The sequence below is a fragment of the Fusarium oxysporum genome, chromosome XI (genome assembly GCF_013085055.1).
Source record: "Fusarium oxysporum Fo47 chromosome XI, complete sequence".
Taxonomy (NCBI): domain Eukaryota; kingdom Fungi; phylum Ascomycota; class Sordariomycetes; order Hypocreales; family Nectriaceae; genus Fusarium; species Fusarium oxysporum.
Window position 1 is genome coordinate 2469380 of NC_072850.1, and position 16416 is coordinate 2485795.

The 16416-nt window shown below is 47.3% G+C and overlaps 9 protein-coding genes across 9 annotated transcripts; 5 read left to right on the forward strand and 4 right to left on the reverse strand.

The window, feature by feature from the left end:
• Positions 1 to 146: 146 nt before the first annotated feature.
• On the forward strand, positions 147 to 2115 carry FOBCDRAFT_192648 (galactose-binding domain-like protein; the record flags this gene model as incomplete). The annotated part of the gene is made up of 1 exon (XM_031193059.3): positions 147 to 2115. The coding sequence occupies one exon, from the start codon at positions 147 to 149 to the stop codon at positions 1788 to 1790; it is 1644 nt and encodes a 547-aa protein (XP_031031905.2). The 3' UTR covers positions 1791 to 2115.
• Positions 2116 to 2422: 307 nt separating this feature from the next.
• On the forward strand, positions 2423 to 2804 carry FOBCDRAFT_324544 (uncharacterized protein; the record flags this gene model as incomplete). Its single annotated transcript, XM_031193060.3, has 3 exons — positions 2423 to 2521; positions 2579 to 2638; positions 2697 to 2804. Exons 1-3 carry the CDS (start codon positions 2498 to 2500, stop codon positions 2802 to 2804), a joined length of 192 nt encoding a protein of 63 aa, XP_031031906.2. The 5' UTR covers positions 2423 to 2497.
• A 164-nt stretch (positions 2805 to 2968) lies between these two features.
• On the reverse strand, positions 2969 to 4551 carry FOBCDRAFT_254270 (uncharacterized protein; the record flags this gene model as incomplete). Its single annotated transcript, XM_059611105.1, has 5 exons — positions 2969 to 3475; positions 3521 to 3851; positions 3902 to 3969; positions 4015 to 4244; positions 4436 to 4551. 5 exons carry the CDS (start codon positions 4549 to 4551, stop codon positions 2979 to 2981), a joined length of 1242 nt encoding a protein of 413 aa, XP_059466291.1. The 3' UTR covers positions 2969 to 2978.
• An 899-nt stretch (positions 4552 to 5450) lies between these two features.
• FOBCDRAFT_208837 (uncharacterized protein) lies at positions 5451 to 6529 on the reverse strand (the record flags this gene model as incomplete). Its single annotated transcript, XM_059609250.1, has 5 exons — positions 5451 to 5737; positions 5786 to 5879; positions 5915 to 6142; positions 6196 to 6210; positions 6353 to 6529. 5 exons carry the CDS (start codon positions 6527 to 6529, stop codon positions 5451 to 5453), a joined length of 801 nt encoding a protein of 266 aa, XP_059466292.1.
• Positions 6530 to 7330: 801 nt separating this feature from the next.
• FOBCDRAFT_233900 (uncharacterized protein) lies at positions 7331 to 8873 on the forward strand (the record flags this gene model as incomplete). The annotated part of the gene is made up of 1 exon (XM_031193062.3): positions 7331 to 8873. Exon 1 carries the CDS (start codon positions 7366 to 7368, stop codon positions 8869 to 8871), a length of 1506 nt encoding a protein of 501 aa, XP_031031908.3. The 5' UTR covers positions 7331 to 7365.
• Positions 8874 to 8988: 115 nt separating this feature from the next.
• On the reverse strand, positions 8989 to 10940 carry FOBCDRAFT_147474 (uncharacterized protein; the record flags this gene model as incomplete). The annotated part of the gene is made up of 5 exons (XM_059608260.1): positions 8989 to 9309; positions 9365 to 9783; positions 9835 to 10057; positions 10113 to 10567; positions 10706 to 10940. The coding sequence occupies 5 exons, from the start codon at positions 10938 to 10940 to the stop codon at positions 8989 to 8991; spliced, it is 1653 nt and encodes a 550-aa protein (XP_059466293.1).
• Positions 10941 to 11626: 686 nt separating this feature from the next.
• Positions 11627 to 12910, forward strand: FOBCDRAFT_245509 (major facilitator superfamily domain-containing protein; the record flags this gene model as incomplete). Its single annotated transcript, XM_054707656.1, has 1 exon — positions 11627 to 12910. One exon carries the CDS (start codon positions 11627 to 11629, stop codon positions 12908 to 12910), a length of 1284 nt encoding a protein of 427 aa, XP_054563631.1.
• Positions 12911 to 13562: 652 nt separating this feature from the next.
• FOBCDRAFT_148716 (uncharacterized protein) lies at positions 13563 to 14084 on the forward strand (the record flags this gene model as incomplete). Its single annotated transcript, XM_054707657.1, has 1 exon — positions 13563 to 14084. The coding sequence occupies one exon, from the start codon at positions 13563 to 13565 to the stop codon at positions 14082 to 14084; it is 522 nt and encodes a 173-aa protein (XP_054563632.1).
• A 1200-nt stretch (positions 14085 to 15284) lies between these two features.
• FOBCDRAFT_208842 (uncharacterized protein) lies at positions 15285 to 16352 on the reverse strand (the record flags this gene model as incomplete). Its single annotated transcript, XM_054707658.1, has 3 exons — positions 15285 to 15926; positions 15975 to 16044; positions 16093 to 16352. The coding sequence occupies 3 exons, from the start codon at positions 16350 to 16352 to the stop codon at positions 15285 to 15287; spliced, it is 972 nt and encodes a 323-aa protein (XP_054563633.1).
• Between the last annotated feature and the right edge of the window lie 64 nt (positions 16353 to 16416).

The window sequence follows — 16416 nt, forward strand, 5'->3', positions numbered from 1 at the left end:
TAATCCCGTCCTTGAAAACTGTTGCCTTGATATAAACCCGTAAACTCCGACATCTTCGACGAATGATACAAAAAAGCGCCATCTGCATCTTAACAAAGGTGGAGTGAGCCCCATGAGCTTCACTCGAACTACCACACAATTACACCATGCCGCCTGTTGAACGCGGTTGGATCACCTTCTTCGTCGACCGCGTCTTCGGCTGGTGGTCCGGCTTACCTAGAGAAACAAGCAGCTACACAACTGAATTCATCCAAATCCCAAGCGGAGATGTGAAACTCGCTGCAAATCTATATCAACCAACCACTTCCCCTCGCGGCACGATTCTCATCCGTACGTCCTACGGTATTGCACCGCTCATGGCTCTTGGAAACGCACGTATGTTCGCTTCGCGAGGTTACCAGGTCTTACTCGCCGCATGTAGAGGCACAGATCCTTCTGACGGTCAGGACGTCGTACCTGCAGTTCATGAAGCAGAAGATGGTCTTGCGACTGTTGCTTGGATGCGTGAACAGCCTTGGTATACGGGATCGTTCGCTACCTACGGGGGATCGTATCTTGGACATACCCAGTGGGCTATTTTGACCGATCCACCACCGGATATGAAGGCTGCTATCATCAGTACTGGCCCAGTCGACTTTGGTGCCTTTACTTGGGGCACTGGAGCGATGGAAACACATATGATCGCCTGGGCAGCCTTGATGACTGCCCCGAAGCGGGGTATCACTCCTGGTTTGCCATATATCAGGAAGCTACCTCAAACACTGCAGCCTGTGTACGATTCTCTGCCTCTCATGGATGGTATAAAGGACCATTTGCAGAATAAGGAGCCCCCGTGGCTGGAAGAATTAATCAGTCAAAGTGATACGTCCACTCCGTTTTGGTCGAGGGCTGATCAGAGTGTCGCACTGCAAAAAGCCAAGATTCCGATCTTGCAGTCGACAGGGTGGAACGATAGCGTTCTGCCGATGATTTTGAACCAGCACAGCGTTTTAGTGGAACAAGGAGCACCGGCCTTTCTGACCATCGGTCCATGGTCACACCTTGGCTCACAACGAGGTCCAACGTTGATTGAAGGTTTACAGTTCTTTGATTACTATCTCGCCGGTCGCGGCACCGCTCCTAGAGCATCGCCATGTCGAGTTTTCGTTACAGGCTTGAATGAATGGCGAGATCTGACCAGCTGGCCACCGCCCGCTTCGTCCACGCGAGACTTCTTCTTATCCCCCAACACCCTCAGCAAAGAACAGCCTAAGCAAGCATCAAGTTCAAGTTTTACATTCAACCCTAATGACACAACTCCTCCTATTGGTATGCCTCGACCTTTCGACGATGTCCAGCCCACAAACTACAATGACACTCAGCTCGCACAACGCTCCGATGTTGCGGTCTTCGATACCCCACCACTCGAGAGTGATATAGAAGTCTGCGGCAAACCATTGATCGAACTTCATCATTCCACCGATAATCCACACGCTGATATTCTAGTTCGGCTTAGCGAAGTCGATAGCAGGGGAAAGTCTACCCGCATAAGTGATGTTTACAAAAGACTAGATCCTACAAGAGGTCCTGAGCCGCTGAGTCTTGTGTTGGTGGATTGCGCGCATGTTTTCCGCAAGGGAATGAAGATCCGTGTGATCATCGCCGGTGGTGCACATCCAGCTTATTTGCGCAACCTCGGAACGGGGGAAAACCAGGCGTACGGGGCGACGACCAAACCGGCAGTTCACACGATTCATCATTCTAAAGACGCTGTGTCAAGACTAACTCTCCCCGTCACGGCTCGAAATTAATCCTGCTTTTGGCCTGGCTGTTCGCAGCCGTGGCAATGGTAAAGCTGCAGTTGAGGGACCGGCTCAAGCCGGATATCTCTACTCAAGAAGGCCACCATCGGGGTATAAATGTGAGATCTGCAGGATCGCCTGGCTACGGAGAATGAAGATTGAAACTCGTGGTAGTAACTAGGACGACTATCCTTACTGGATTCTTTATAATAGGGTCATGAATATCTACAGAGATCTCCGGAATCGCTGCCAGGCCCAGTGAACTGGTGCTAGGAGTGGCTGGTTCGGTCATCTCAGGACAGAGAGTATTTTGCAGATCTGCACGAATAGTAACACATCTATCTAAAACATGCGACAAATTGACATCCTGCGAAATCTGAATGGATGGCCCAATTGTGGAGCAAATCCGTGAGTGACGTATATATTGCCAAATACTACACTTTGCACTATCGCATACTGGCACTGTAATTCATGTGATTTTGCCGATTAGCCGTTGAGCAAACCCTAATCCTTTTACCTATGACATAGTGCTCGTCATAAAAACCATATTCACGTCATTGCTGACAGTTCTCAGCTGAAAGATTCCCAAGATAATAACGAGAGTCGTATATAAAACTTCGCAGAGTTTCTTCGGATTCCATTTACTCTTGACCAGCACCAGACCTAGCGGTTAATCAACACCCTTCCGGCAAGATAGAAACTCAACAAAAGACATCATGCCCGAGACAAAAGGCCAAGGAGTAAGCATTTCCATTAGATCCACCACAATCAACATTCACCTTACTGATCGATTACAGGAAAAGAAGGATCAGTCAGCGCCACCACCTCAACCCAAAGAAGCGCATGAACATGAAGAGGTTTGTTTTATCTATTACCCGCAAGTCTTTACCTAAGCATACCTAACAGTCTCCACAGCATCATCATGGTAAAGACTTTGCAAAAAGGGCTGGCCACGCAATGACTTTTGGTGCAGGTGCCACTATTGGATCAGACGCCGTAAATGGGGTTATTAAAAACCTGTAATAGCAGTGACATTAACTCTGTCTTTCCATAACCCATCTGATAAGATAGTCTAAATGTATCCAAGCGCCAAGAACTTGCAGTAACGATTTGTAAACCAGATAATTATAATAGATATCAATAACATCGAATTACTACTGACTAAAGTGTTTTATTATGTTTATAAATACCGGATAGCTACGGAAACAGCGGTATCTCATCTACGCTCTTCAAGATCCGACTTGCTTCTGTCATGGCCCTCTTCTCTTTCGTCCTCACTCCATTCTCAAACCCTTCCCCCAAACTTATCGCCGCTCGCCTCGGTCTCGCAACACGAAGTCCAGAATTTCTCGTCATCTCAACGTCAGCCACCCACTGCACAACCTCCTCCTCTTCCGCCTTGATCTCTTGGTCCAATGTCCTTTCAAAATGCGACCCAAATGCGAATATCCGCCCAAATGATGTAGGAAACACTTTGTGCAGAAACAGTCGAACTGTTGGCAAGCATGGGGCTGCGATACTGACAGAGCTTTCTATTCCGGCCCATACCATTAGGTCCATGTAGTCCCATGTTATGTTGTTGGAATGGCCGTAGAGAACGTTGTAGCGCATTTTGAGACAGCTTGCGACGAGGACGACGACTCCGAGACTGAACATCAAGACGATGCCGAGTTTTCGACGGAAGGTTGATTTCACTATCAATGTAAGCTTGCATCCTCTCAACACGTGGCTGGACATACTTTTCCATATGAGCGGTATTGGAAGCACCAGCACAACGACATCAAAGATGATATTGGTGATGTTGATTGACCATTGCAGTTTGTTCAAGTCCATGCACCAAGAGTCGATATCTTCTCCACCAAATCGATCCCAGTTCCATCGTATTGGTGTGCACTGGAAGATGTTCAGTGACATGAACACGCCTGTGCTGAGACTGACGGTGAGAATGCATGCCCAGCATAGTTGGCAGAACAAGGTATAAACGTGGCACAGACGAATATAGAACAGGATTATTGTGACTTTAGTCATTCCGAGAAGTAGAGTGTAGACAGGGCAGTCAATCCAGAAGAGCTTGTCAAGTTAGCTTTAAACGACTGAGACGCGGAGGCAGTGTATAGTACCTTGAGTGCATGGGATAGATCATCGGCGTTGACCCACCAAATATCCTGCCCAAATGCCGACATCAACGCTGCAATGCATCAGTCAGTTTCTCAGCATATGACTCGGTTCTTACCATGGTGTCCAATGCCAAAGTATATGATGTAAATAACCAGAGAAGTAAATGAAAGCCAATCTTCGGGCGAAATCTTTCGGACAATGAATAATTTTGTGTAAACGCGAATGACTGCACAAAGGATGCAAAGAATGTGTATGGAAAGGTAAGGCCAGGCGTCATTCCGTCGATCTCGTAGTGGTCGCTCGCATGTTTGGTCGAGATATCGCAACGAAGCTGGGACAGTCAATCTATGGTGGCCAGAATCCGAGTTCAGTCCATTACGTACCGAAGACTTGTGGAACCTTGCAATGGCTCTTGAGGCAGGGTATCAAGTCATTCTGAAAGGTAGTGGAGGTACAGAAGCAACTCGGCTCATTGCAGGCCGGGCTAATCAACGTTCGGAAGCATATTTGCTACTTAAATCAGCAACAAGTATTACAAGGTGAACTTATCACAAACCGCGCATTCAGCAAGACTCGCGTCAAGAGTTGAAGTGCTGCCCAGGCCAGTAAATGCAAACAAACTAACCAGCGCAGATAAAACGCCTGCCCTCATTGCAAGAGGCGCATCTCAAAACGGGCATAGAGTTGAAGAGAACAAGCGAAGCCCAGAGGACCAGGGCCAGGGAATGGGGACACAAAAAGGGGAGAGGGGCGATGGAGATCGTTTTAGTGAGATAGTGCTGGTGCATGTGCTGGGTCCCAGGCTTCGGCAGTGGATTTTCCTGGGTGACGATCCTGGCCAAGCGTCTTTGCGAGCCGGTATCCGAGGATGAATACATGTCTGAGCGTATCGGCAAAAGAATGGCTATTGGAGCTTTAAAGTCCAAAAGGGTTCAACTATGCCTCTTAGCTCAGGATAGCTCAGGAACAATTTCTCACGAGTGATTCGTTTCATCAATTGCGATTGGTCGAGAAAGTTGCAGTGTCGATGAAACACTGAGTCGTGGCGTTGCTTGAGTTTGCACTTAAGACTGCTAGACCTACGCTAATGGGATAGCTTGAGTCATGACAACGATACTTCACGTGGGAATTACTCCGAAGCGCAAATCATGTGCGTCATCGCATAGAATAATGGTATCGAGTCAAGAGACTCTGTTACTTCATATGGCGGGTTATACTCTCAACAAAGTGGAATACGTAAATGAAGAGAGTCATCGAGGACCTGGGACTTGTGTTTTATTAAGCGCAGGTATGTAATAAATACTGGAATGAATAAGAAAGCTTAATAAGTAAATGTCATCTTAGTTCTTAGGATATATAATATAATAATATTATAATTTAGTTAAAGGACGTAATATTAAGATTTTATATTTTTTTGTTTTATGTGCCTTAACATCTTAACTCTGTAGTAAGGCTTTCTAGTACTAGATAGTTTCTTATGGCCAGAAGTGACGAGACATTCTAAGGCTGTCCTGAGCCATCGTTTGAGATCCAGATCCAATTACGTATTCATTACTGCAAAAGGTTCTGCTCTGCTGCTTCCATCTTCTCCTCCGCTTCAAATATCGCCATGTGTGCCTTCTCTATCTCAACGTACGCTTCTTTCATTTCACCAGCAATCTTCAAAAGACGTCGAGATTGGCCGTTGCTAGCATATTCGGTTTCGTAGCGCTCGTGCAAATGATCTGAGTCGCTTAACGCGCTGGCTAAGTCGAGCTTTCTTTCTAGCATGGCGGCCTTGAGCTGGGGGTAGTTCGACCTCCTTGTTTCGGCAGAAGGAGACATCTTATTAAGTAACCCTTCCAAAAGTTCAGATGATGAAAACTCGCGAAAACGCAGAATCTTACCTTCGAGGTCTTGCGGCTTCTTGTTATCAGCTGCTGCATGACTCTTTGCTGAGTGCTGATCCTTCTTTCCGAGGTTATAAACAACCTCCCAACCCTTCACCTTCTGTATAGAAAGCTGAGTTCTTTTACGTTTTCCTGGACAATCTTGCGAGATTGTTGTAGTTGGTCAGCACTTCTCGAGGCAGCTTTGCGCAGATGTTGCACTTCGTTAGAATGCCGCATGCAGATCCGTAATTCTTTCAGTTTCTTGCTGTTTGAGTCTCTTCTTGAGTTCCAAACTGTGCTTTCGTAAGTCAGATATAGTACTGTCTTCAACAGTGTCTCCCAGTTCTTCTGGGCTCTTGTGAGGAGGGCGTTCTATAATCAGCAAAGTGCTCCCGCATGATCCATAAAGGGTATTGCTTCCTCACAGTGCGGTCGCCAGGCTAGAACCTTGTAGCCTGCTACTTCAAATGCGCTCAAGGCATCAAGTGCACACTTATCATCGATTTTCCACCAGACAGAGGGGTTTCAACGGCAACATCGTCGCGAAGGAGCAAATCATATTGAAACCAAGGAACGACAAACAAGTTCATAGTCACCCTTAAGGATTGCGTCTAAGTCGCTGGACGCAAACCACTCAGAGAAGCCTAACTTAGGTGACATGCGTATGGCAAGCGCATGACCCTCATTGGAGTACGCATCAAGCATGCATTTGACAGCACAGCCACTCGAAAGGGCTTCGCGGCGCTTGGTTCCGTTCATTGTAGGTCTTCCAGTAGATGTAACCGCATCAACTTCATTTGCGGAGGGATTCGGCGCAGGAGGGGATGTTGTGGCTATTGAGACTCCAATTGAGTGTGTTGATGAATTTGGCGGTTTGCGTTGTTGTAGGGAGGCGACTGAATTGAGCACAAGTGGCTGCTGATTCACCTTACATGGTCAATTCCTGAACAACGAACTGTCTACTCTAAGAAGCACTGATGACTATACCAAAGGGCAATGTTCAAAAGCTAGTCTAGTGTTCATTCGACGACATGAGTATTCACACATGAACAAGCTGAGATAACTTTCTTTGAGTAATACTAAATCACATAGCTAATCTGACGCAAAACTACCATACAATCTCCGGATAATAGAACAGTATTATAGATACCTTTTCTACTGAAGATAATAGCAGATCTAATATCTCATGAGATTAATTAGTCAAGATATATGCTTATCAGCTCCATAGCCCCATTCCATTTTACTGAGTCTTTACGGTACCCGGAACCAGTGCAGGTTGTCCTAGCTCGACCCTGGCTCTGTCCAATGAGAGGGCTGGGCCTCGGGGAGTAATATTCTGACGTTAAACCGGGTATCAAAATTAACTAGTCTAAAGATCTACTAAAATAAACTAAACTTACCTGAGTCTTTTCGTCACTTAGAATAAGCGACCTAAGTTTTCCCCGCCACGGAACAGACGGCATTTCAATTTCTCCGTATCGTTCGAGCGAACATGAAATGAGTTCTTGGTTATCCACAAACCATTCAGCATCACCATGACTGCATTGCCTGAGAGCATTTCAGGATTTCTAACCTTATCCAATGAAGTCTTGCTTATGGTAGTAAGGCTATGCAGAAGCATAGAACGAAAGCACCAGAATGACAGTATCTCCAGGCTGAGATTAACCTGCCAGAGGTTTTGCCTGCTCTGCAGCGATTACGCTGTTCGTCGCTGCGGCACTTTAGATTTCAGCCGTCCAGAGAGTGTCAAGTTATTTCGACAAGTGCTTGAAAATCCTCGAATCGCAGAAGGAGTATGCGAAGTCAATGTGCGTTTGCATTTCTACCATCCATGGATTGCGGCCAGTCTTGACAACTTCACCGCAGCCACTTTGTCTGAATGGGGGCAACGAGCACACATTTTCGACGAGCCAATTGGCATCAACTCAGACGGACAAATGTCGTTTGAGTGCTTGATACAACGATTTGTCAACGACATACATATGCCTAATGATGAGTCTGTAGAGCCATCTATATCGCGCAACAGGGCAGACGAGACAAGCTATCCAAAGGGTATCCTACAACATGCTTATGGAAAATACAAAGAAAGATACGATTCACAGATACTCTTGCATGGCGACGGCGCCTTTGCACTCGGGATAGCTGAGATCATGGCGAGACTGCCAAATATCCGGCATGTCACGCTCCATGACGGCGTTCTTGAAAACAACTATGATCTCGGCCGCAAGTTTGATCCAATTGACGAACAAGACACCTCAGCTCAAGCCAATATTCTAATCCAAGTCCTTTCTCGGCCTATGCTATGGGAGGAAGCACGTTGGATCCAACCAAGCGAGTTCATCTGGCCTGGGGTTCCGACGGGATTACTCGTGGATATTCCCCTAGCACTGGGCGCAGTGGATTTACTGGTTATCGATCAGCTCTCCATCCACGTATCAGCTGCGCCAGATTACACGACAATGCAACTCAGCAGAGATGACCAGGACAAGTTATCAGACGCCATCAAACGACTCGACCTTTTGCAGTTCAGCTTTTCGCCACGGTGCCGCAGCGGTTGTGGCCCGTGGATTAAGAATGGAGAGGAGAACGATACGATCAGGACAGCGAGAGAGATGGAGGTTATCAATGAATACTTGGGTGCAATCTTCAACGCCGGATGCATAGCACATGCTGATATAAACCTTGGCGAATTTTGGTACAGCTTAGGTCTTAAATCCATGCTCGCTGCTCCGGCCTCAGTTGGTATTGGGTTCATGTGGCCTCTGGGGTCTGACTTGCGCTCCATTCACCTCACCGAGATCTCCGTCAATATTATGCAACTTGGAGCGTTGGCTGCGGCTCTCGGCATTGGATCAGAGGTTTCGTTATTTTTAGTTCACATCAGAGTAGGGTCATGGCGAGATGCTCTTCAAACATTGAGAGACGGGTTGCGTAATCCGCAGTCAGTTTCTATCAGACACCCTATTGGTGGTGAGGTTCAGAACCTCACAGAGGACCAAATCGAGTCAGCTTTCGGCTCGCGACACACAGAAGAGGGCACAAAGGCTGAATGCTACGCTATGGGGAGAATGGTAGAAAATCCACTCATTGCACCTAGATAGATACCACATAGGTTTTAAAGATAACGTTATGTTGGCTTAGACACAAGAGAACATTAGCCGACTGTCCACAGAATAGAGCTATATCTTATTACCTCAATTCATATTTCACGATACACCCTATGCCCCTCCAGCTGTACGTTGCCCAACACCTACAGTTGCCTCCCCCTTCAAGCGATAAAACGCATCGATTTCCTCCTCATAAAGCTTCAGAGCAGCTCGACGTGAGATGGTTCCCTTCTCAGTACGTGGAAGAGGTCTTTTGGCATCTGCGATAATGATATAATCTCTTCTCAAGTAGCCCCTCAGCAGCTGGTTCTGATCTGCTTGGTCAATGATATCCCCAAGACCTTTCCTCAGCCCTTCAATGGTCTCCGAGTCTCTTGGAGTATCGTCTTTCAGCTCTACCATTAGACAAGCGAACTTCTGCCCGTTTCCAATCTGTCAAATGTGTAAGCGATTTAAGATCATGCTGCACAACTTCAGGCTCACATACCATCACACATCCTTTGACATTGGGATGAGCACAGATCATGTTCTCCGTCTCGATGGGAGACAGCTTCTGCGCATCTTCCAAACAAATGATGTCATTGCTTCTACCCATGTAGAGCCAGAGGTTAGGCTTTGTCGGGTGTTTGATGAACAAATCCTTGGAGTTGAATTCTTCCACGTCGGGAAAGGTATGGAAGATTCCTTGATGCAGAGCCCAGTGTTCATTCTTGACGGCGCGCTGCTCAAACAGACCCCTCTCGATTTCCGTGTACTCAAACCCGGCGTAAGGGTGGAACGAAACCCATAGGAAGTCTTCTTTCTCCACCAGCATGTCACCCATAAAGAGGCCTTCAGTTGTTCCGAAGAGATTGTGAACACGTACCACCTCATTCACCTTAGCGGCAAGCTCTGCGCTAACGGGGCCTAGAAGAGATTTGTTAACGGAGTGTTTGGCGAAGTGAAGTGAGAACGTACCTCCCCCAGCTCCGATGAACTTAGATGATTTGAACCTTTGCAGTACTTCAGGGTGCTGGCCCAGTTCGTTGACGTACACAGGCATGAAATGCCAAATATCAATGTTGCCGTGATCTGCAAGTGACGCGAGCAGATTCATGTCAGGGTGCACGCCAACAGGGCCCATCACGCTATGGGTGTCAAAAAGGAACGTCGCGAAAAGGTTCATAAAGATTCCGGGACCCTGCCTTCAAAGTCAGTTGCACCATCTCCAAGGCGATGTAGTTGCCATGACTTACATGAAGAAGTACACAAGGGGAATAGAGTCTATCGCCCTTTTCATACAAGGTTGCCCAAGGACGAGCGCCGTTGTCACCCTCGAATGGCGGTAGAATGCGAGCGGCGTCCATGGTAGCAAGCAAGCCGTTGCTGAGATAGATGGGCTTGGGCAGGCCTGTTGTACCAGACGTATGGAGGATGCAGAACGTGTCCCCCATTGCTTCGTCATAGGTCTTGGTATAAGGATAGTGAGGTGAGCTGGACGCGTCGAGGAGCTCTGCTACAGTGGGAATCTCCATAATACGCAGCTTCCAGGTCTGCTGGATTTTCTCGACCAAAGGATACGGCGGGTAATCGACCGGATGAACCCAAAGGCTACATTTTGTCGCCTCAAGGAGACCCAAAGCAGCTTCAATGCTGTTACCTGGCGACAAAAAGATAAGCTGAGCAGTGTTATCAGCCGTTAAATGAAAGCCTCGAGACATTATCCTGGCTTGGTAACGTAACTTACTTGGTATCCTACTTTGACGCAGGCCAGATTCAGCAGGAAATAGCGTATGTCATCTTGTCTGGTCAGCATCCATCTGATGCTGTATAAGCCAAAGGTACTTACGTGGCCCTATATAACCAATGGTTTGGAATGATTCACTCTTGCCAACAAGAGATTCCAACCACCAGGCGGTCTTATTCACTGCGTTGGCAAACTCGCGAGCCGTAACCTCGGTGAAACCTTTGGAAATGTCGGCAGACTTGGCAATGGAGTAAATAACTCGATCCGGTTCATCTCTGGACATCTCATCCAGGATGCAAGGAATGAGCCTCCTACCGAGTTCTCCAGCTGGTGCCATGGTTGTTGAGATAATTAGATTATGTGGAAGTGAAGCGATGTGTCATGTAATTCTGAGAGCTATAGAAATGGAACAGCAACATCAGATAGAAGTGGCTATTACTGACCTGTCTAGTTGTCATGTTTTCTCGGTGCACGTCACGTACCGACGGGCGTGGCCGCATAACAGATAGCGCCGAGTTCACGGGGATAGATTTATGCATTTCCTGCCCGAGAGCGTGCAAACTTCCGATTGGCAGTTGTCATGCTGCAAGTTGACGGCTCAAATTAAGCTTTCGGCCGAAATTGCCGTCAGAAAGGTGCGGAGCACACGGCAGTTGTTGGACAGGGATTAGTATGTGTGTTTATGGAGTCTCGGACGTTCAATTGAAACATGCATCTTTCCTCGCGTGGGGCCTCCATTCGACAATTCAAGAGCTCCTCTCGCTTATTAATGATTTCAAGGCTCATTGAGGGGCCAGGAACGTAGCGTGGTATTCATACAACGTGTAGAGTGATTTGTTGTCTTCTACGAGGACATGTATCTAGTAAGCTCTGAAGCCATGTACACGCTCGAAGTCTGCACAACATCAGTTCCCTTTTTTTATCCAAGGAGCCATCGCAGCACAGTATCAAAGAAGTCAATTCTTCCGTACCTGTCACCTCATTGTCTTAACCCAAGCCATCAACAACACCCAATCTATAGCCATGGAACTGGACCCAATCGCTATCCCGGATCCAATCATTACTGAGATTGATACTCCCACTGAAGATCCTGATGCGCCTCCAGATGGCGGATACGGATGGGTCATCATCTTTGTTTGCTTCATTCACACATTCTGGATCAATCTCTGGGCCGGGTCCTGGGGTATCCTACAGGCAGCTCTGCTTCGAACAACCCTCAAAGGCTCTTCGCTGAGCGCCTTGTCATTCGTCGGTAGTCTCGGTGTAGCCTTGGGTCCCGCGCTCGGAATACCCGCCATCCGAATAGTTCGAATCATCGGAGCTCGTGCAGGCATGACGATTGGAATTGTCATATATGGACTCGGCTGCCTAGCGAGCAGTTGGGCTGTTGGAAGCCTCGTGGGGTTATTCTTCGCCTGTGGAGTCTCATATGGCATTGGATCAGCTTTCACAGACACCTTGTATAATACTCTTCCGGTGTTATGGTTCAAGAAGAGACTTGGATTGGCGAATGGCATCGTCAAGCTTGGTGGCAGTTTTGGGGCTCTCGTTGGAGCTGTTTCAGTTGGCTATCTGACTGAAGGCGTTGGAGTCGCTTGGACCTTTCGGATATTGGGTATTGCGTCCCTCCTTACGGGCATACCCACCGCTCTACTCATCAAGGATCGTGGTGCTCCCCCAGAGTATCCTGTCAAATGGTCTGTCTTCAGAGATGCCTGCTTCTCATGGCATTTCGCGGCTGGCGCAGTTGGGATCTTCCCCATATATGCACCAACCTTCTTCCTCCCCTACATCAACAATGCTCTTGGGTTCTCAAACTCTACATCCATAGCCACGCTTGCTTGTCTTTTGGTGTGTATGTCGGTAGGCCGAATCCTGACAGGCTATGCGTGCGATAGGGTCGGCTCCATGAATGCCTTGTTCTTTACCTCTCTGGTAAATGCGGTTTCTCTGTTTGCCGTTTGGCCTTTTTCTTCCAACCTGGGATTAGTTCTGTTGTTTTGCATTCTCAACGGCCTGTCAAATGGAGGTTTTGCAGTGGCGATTCCTACCGCCGTCGGTCGTCACTTACCAATCGATGATGCGCCAGGAGCATTGAGTTTGCTTTTCACTGGATGGGCTCCAGGTATAATGGGAGGAAATGCAATATCAGCGGCTCTTATTCAGGTCACGCATGCAGATGTTGCAGAATCCATTGTGCCTTTCCGGCCTGCCATGTACTATTTTGGTGGAACAGCCTTACTTAGTACTGCTTGCGGTCTTGTAGCTCGTTTAATCTATAGCCGCAACATGCGAGTGATTGCTTGATAAGAGGAGGGCTTATGATTATGGTTTTATTTCTCGATTTTACATATTAGCTGGAGGTTAAGTGTTTTCATCATAGACATTCTTTAATACATGGTTTAGCGTGTAAATACTTTGAAAGTTCTTTTAAATTATCCTGGTGTAGTCGTTTGGTGATATTTCTCGCTCAAACTCGGTTACATCTTGGTTGTCAAAACCCTTTCTAGTTTTGAGAGAAGTTACATCAATAACAAGGAAGAATGCCAACCTGGCTATTATTCTAATCAAGATCATCACTAATCCTAAGCAGATTGGAGGAACTTGACCCCGGCTCGGCAATCAGACAATTGGTCGAAGGGTTATTTCGGACTGTTCTATAAAGAAGACTGTACGGAGTGACAATTTGAGACCCGAGGTCGGAAACTTCATCGGACAAACTCCTCTCAACAACGTCCTTTCCTCCAGGTCTTACAGGGGGTTTTGTTAACTGCCGAAACTCAGTTGTTGTCTCCAAACACGTACCGCGAGACCGAAAATGTTGGTTGCTGAACATGCCATTTGGTATAAATCCCAAACAATACCAGCATCATCTTGCCAGATTAACCACCATTAGTCCTGCACTCTCAAGATATCTCATCACAATATCACTTGAATCCAATATTCTTCATCATCCACAATGGCCGCAGCTGTATCTAACGCCCACCATTCCCTGCCTCAAGCAAGACCTTCCTCTGCAGGCCAAAGCCACTCTGATCTTCTCAGAGTTGTCCGATCTGATCAGCCCTTCAAATCAGCGGCCATATCCCTCGTTTCTCTCCCACCTGGAGCCCTATTTGCCAAAATCACCGAGGCAACTCATGCTCCCCGCGCTACCTGGACCTCGTTCCAGACTGGCCGCGATGAGCACATGGAGTTCAACTCTGACATTGTCTACATCAATCACTCCTGCGACCCTAATCTCGTGGTTGATACTGCACGCATGGAGGTTCGCGTGGCAGATGATCGTCATATCGCCAAGGGTGACGAGCTGACTTGGTTCTATCCAAGTGCGGAATGGGAAATGGCTCAGTCGTTCCCTTGTGAATGCGGAACAGAGAGGTGTTTGGTCGCTATTCGTGGCTCACGATATGTTGAGCCCGAGAAGCTGAAGGGGTACTTTTTGAACCAACATATACACGAGCTCATGGAGGAGCAGTAGCTCGAGCATTAATTTGCATTTAAACCTCAGACCTTGTTACTATGTCATGGAACTCACCGTAAAGCCGTGATACTATCTCTATAGTCCAATGATAGTAACAAGATTCTTTTACTTAAACAGTATCGCTTTACAATCTATTGAATCTCAGGAGATTGAAATGAAGGTTTATGGTCTTTGTTGCCTGCATTCACCAACTTGAATTTATCCTTCTCGTTTACAATACCTCTTCTTGCTATTACCTATCAGGATGTTGAAGATTGTCATTGGCTTATTCTGCTTATTGATACATAAACAAAAAGCAGCGGACACTATGAAATACCTGCATAAGCCGACAACCTGAATTCAAAAGTTCTTTTCTGCAAGATGCTTGAATTCATGATCCCTAAGAGGTCTTACGTGGCCTGCATCTTGAGCCTTTTGAGAATACTTTATTTATTATAGTTTAGAAAACCCTCCGAACCCCCTGTTACAGATTTGACAATCCCGGTAACCGGCTTGCATCCAGGATCGACAACACATCTGGGCACATGAAAAAGGAAGCTTCAGGCTGAATATGGACTTCAGAAGTACAATGGTCCCAGACTATAAACAATAATGGAACGAGCTCAATCCTGATGTTGGGAGCCATTAATATATTATTTTACCTATACATTTTCCGTCTTCACGCGTTCCAAATCATTTGAGTAAATAGACATCAATTGAACAGAGAAAGAGTGCTGGTCTCAGAGTCATACTTTCGACAAACGTGATTTAGCATTTCCTTCTACCGTCGATGACAACAATGCTCTTCCCCATACGGGTCTCACAGTGCATAACTGTGGATGATCAACGGAACACTGTCTATGATAGATTAGTGAGAAGACACGAGGCTTCCAGATGATCATGACCTTTCGTCGAGTCTCAATTGGTGCGGCAATACCCTTGTTCTGTTGGAGTTACCTCATAACCTTCTTAATGATCACGATGCTTGAGGCTCGGGCTTCGGCGTCCTTGCGAATCGGAAGTAACAAAGTCTAATTTGAGTTCACCGGCATTACGATTCACCACCAGGGAGTACCCACAAAGAGTGGAGGCTCGGGCCGTTGCCGCCCGTTAGTCATGGAAAGCATTAGTGCCAGAGTCAACTCATCTTAATTTAGGTTGGCTATGTATGAGGAGAGGAGAATAGAGAGAAGAGGCATCATCAATTGATTGGCCGATCTAGGCACGGACACCAAGTACCTGTTCCATTCCACCAGTCAGGACCGTGTTCTTCTCCTGCTCAGCATGGTCCGCAGAATAAGCTCTATACTTGATACTGGCCAGAGACTGGGCGGTAACCCTGGACCCATCGGCGTCGACAAAGGTTACGTCGTCCCCGGGACGCAGAAGGTAGGCGATGGAATATCTATGCCCCTCATCACTCGCACGACCATCCCTGACAACCCTGTGAACACAGGAATACAAGGTTTTGCCCGAGAGGAAGCGAAGAGCGTCGCCAACATTGATGACGGCGTCGTTCTCCCGCGGCTCGACCCACTCCCAATTGCCGTTGCTGGGCTCAACAACCTGAAGTCCCCACTCATCGCTAAAGAGAATAGTCAAGGACCCCAGATCGGTATGTTTTTGATGGGTGAGCTTTCCCGGATAGCTCAGCATGGCAAGGATGGTATCAGATGATTTTTCGTGGTCGTGATACTCAAGGAACTGGCCAGGGACGCCTAGAGCCCGAGAGTAGCAGTCCAGCAAAACGTCGACTACACGCTCGCAAAGAGCTACGTAGTCGGGAATGAGAGTTCCAGCCTTCTTGAACAGAGCAGGAAGCGTGGAAGCTAGATTGGTTCCCAAGTCGTGCGTCCCAATCTGTCTTCAAGTCAGTCATGAATCAGCTGAACCGATAATATGCCTTACAGCAAGATGCTCAAAAGATTCATCGGGGCGGCTGGGATCGACGGCAGTGAAGGTGCCCTTTTTGACATATCTAAAAGTCTAATCAGCGCCGAATCACTCATAACTGCGGTCTACTTACCCGCGCGTAGGAACGCCCTTGCTATCAAGTTGCTTGATGTCATCGGGCTGACCAAAATATTCTTTCATCGCCTTGAGAACTTCCTTCTTCTTCTTGGGCAGGCCAGCTGCACCACTATGGTCAAAGTCTAGGTAGAAGAATCCGGCTGTACGGCTTGCAGCCATGAGCTTTTCAATCTCTTTCGCATCTCGTCTTTCGAGAGCGGAGTAGTTGATTGTCTCAATGGAGGCAATTGGGATACTGTCAACGGCAGAAGGCATGGCGAACGTTGTTTTAGTTGTTAGAGATATAGAACGGGTTGGTAAGGTCTTAGCAAAGATGTTA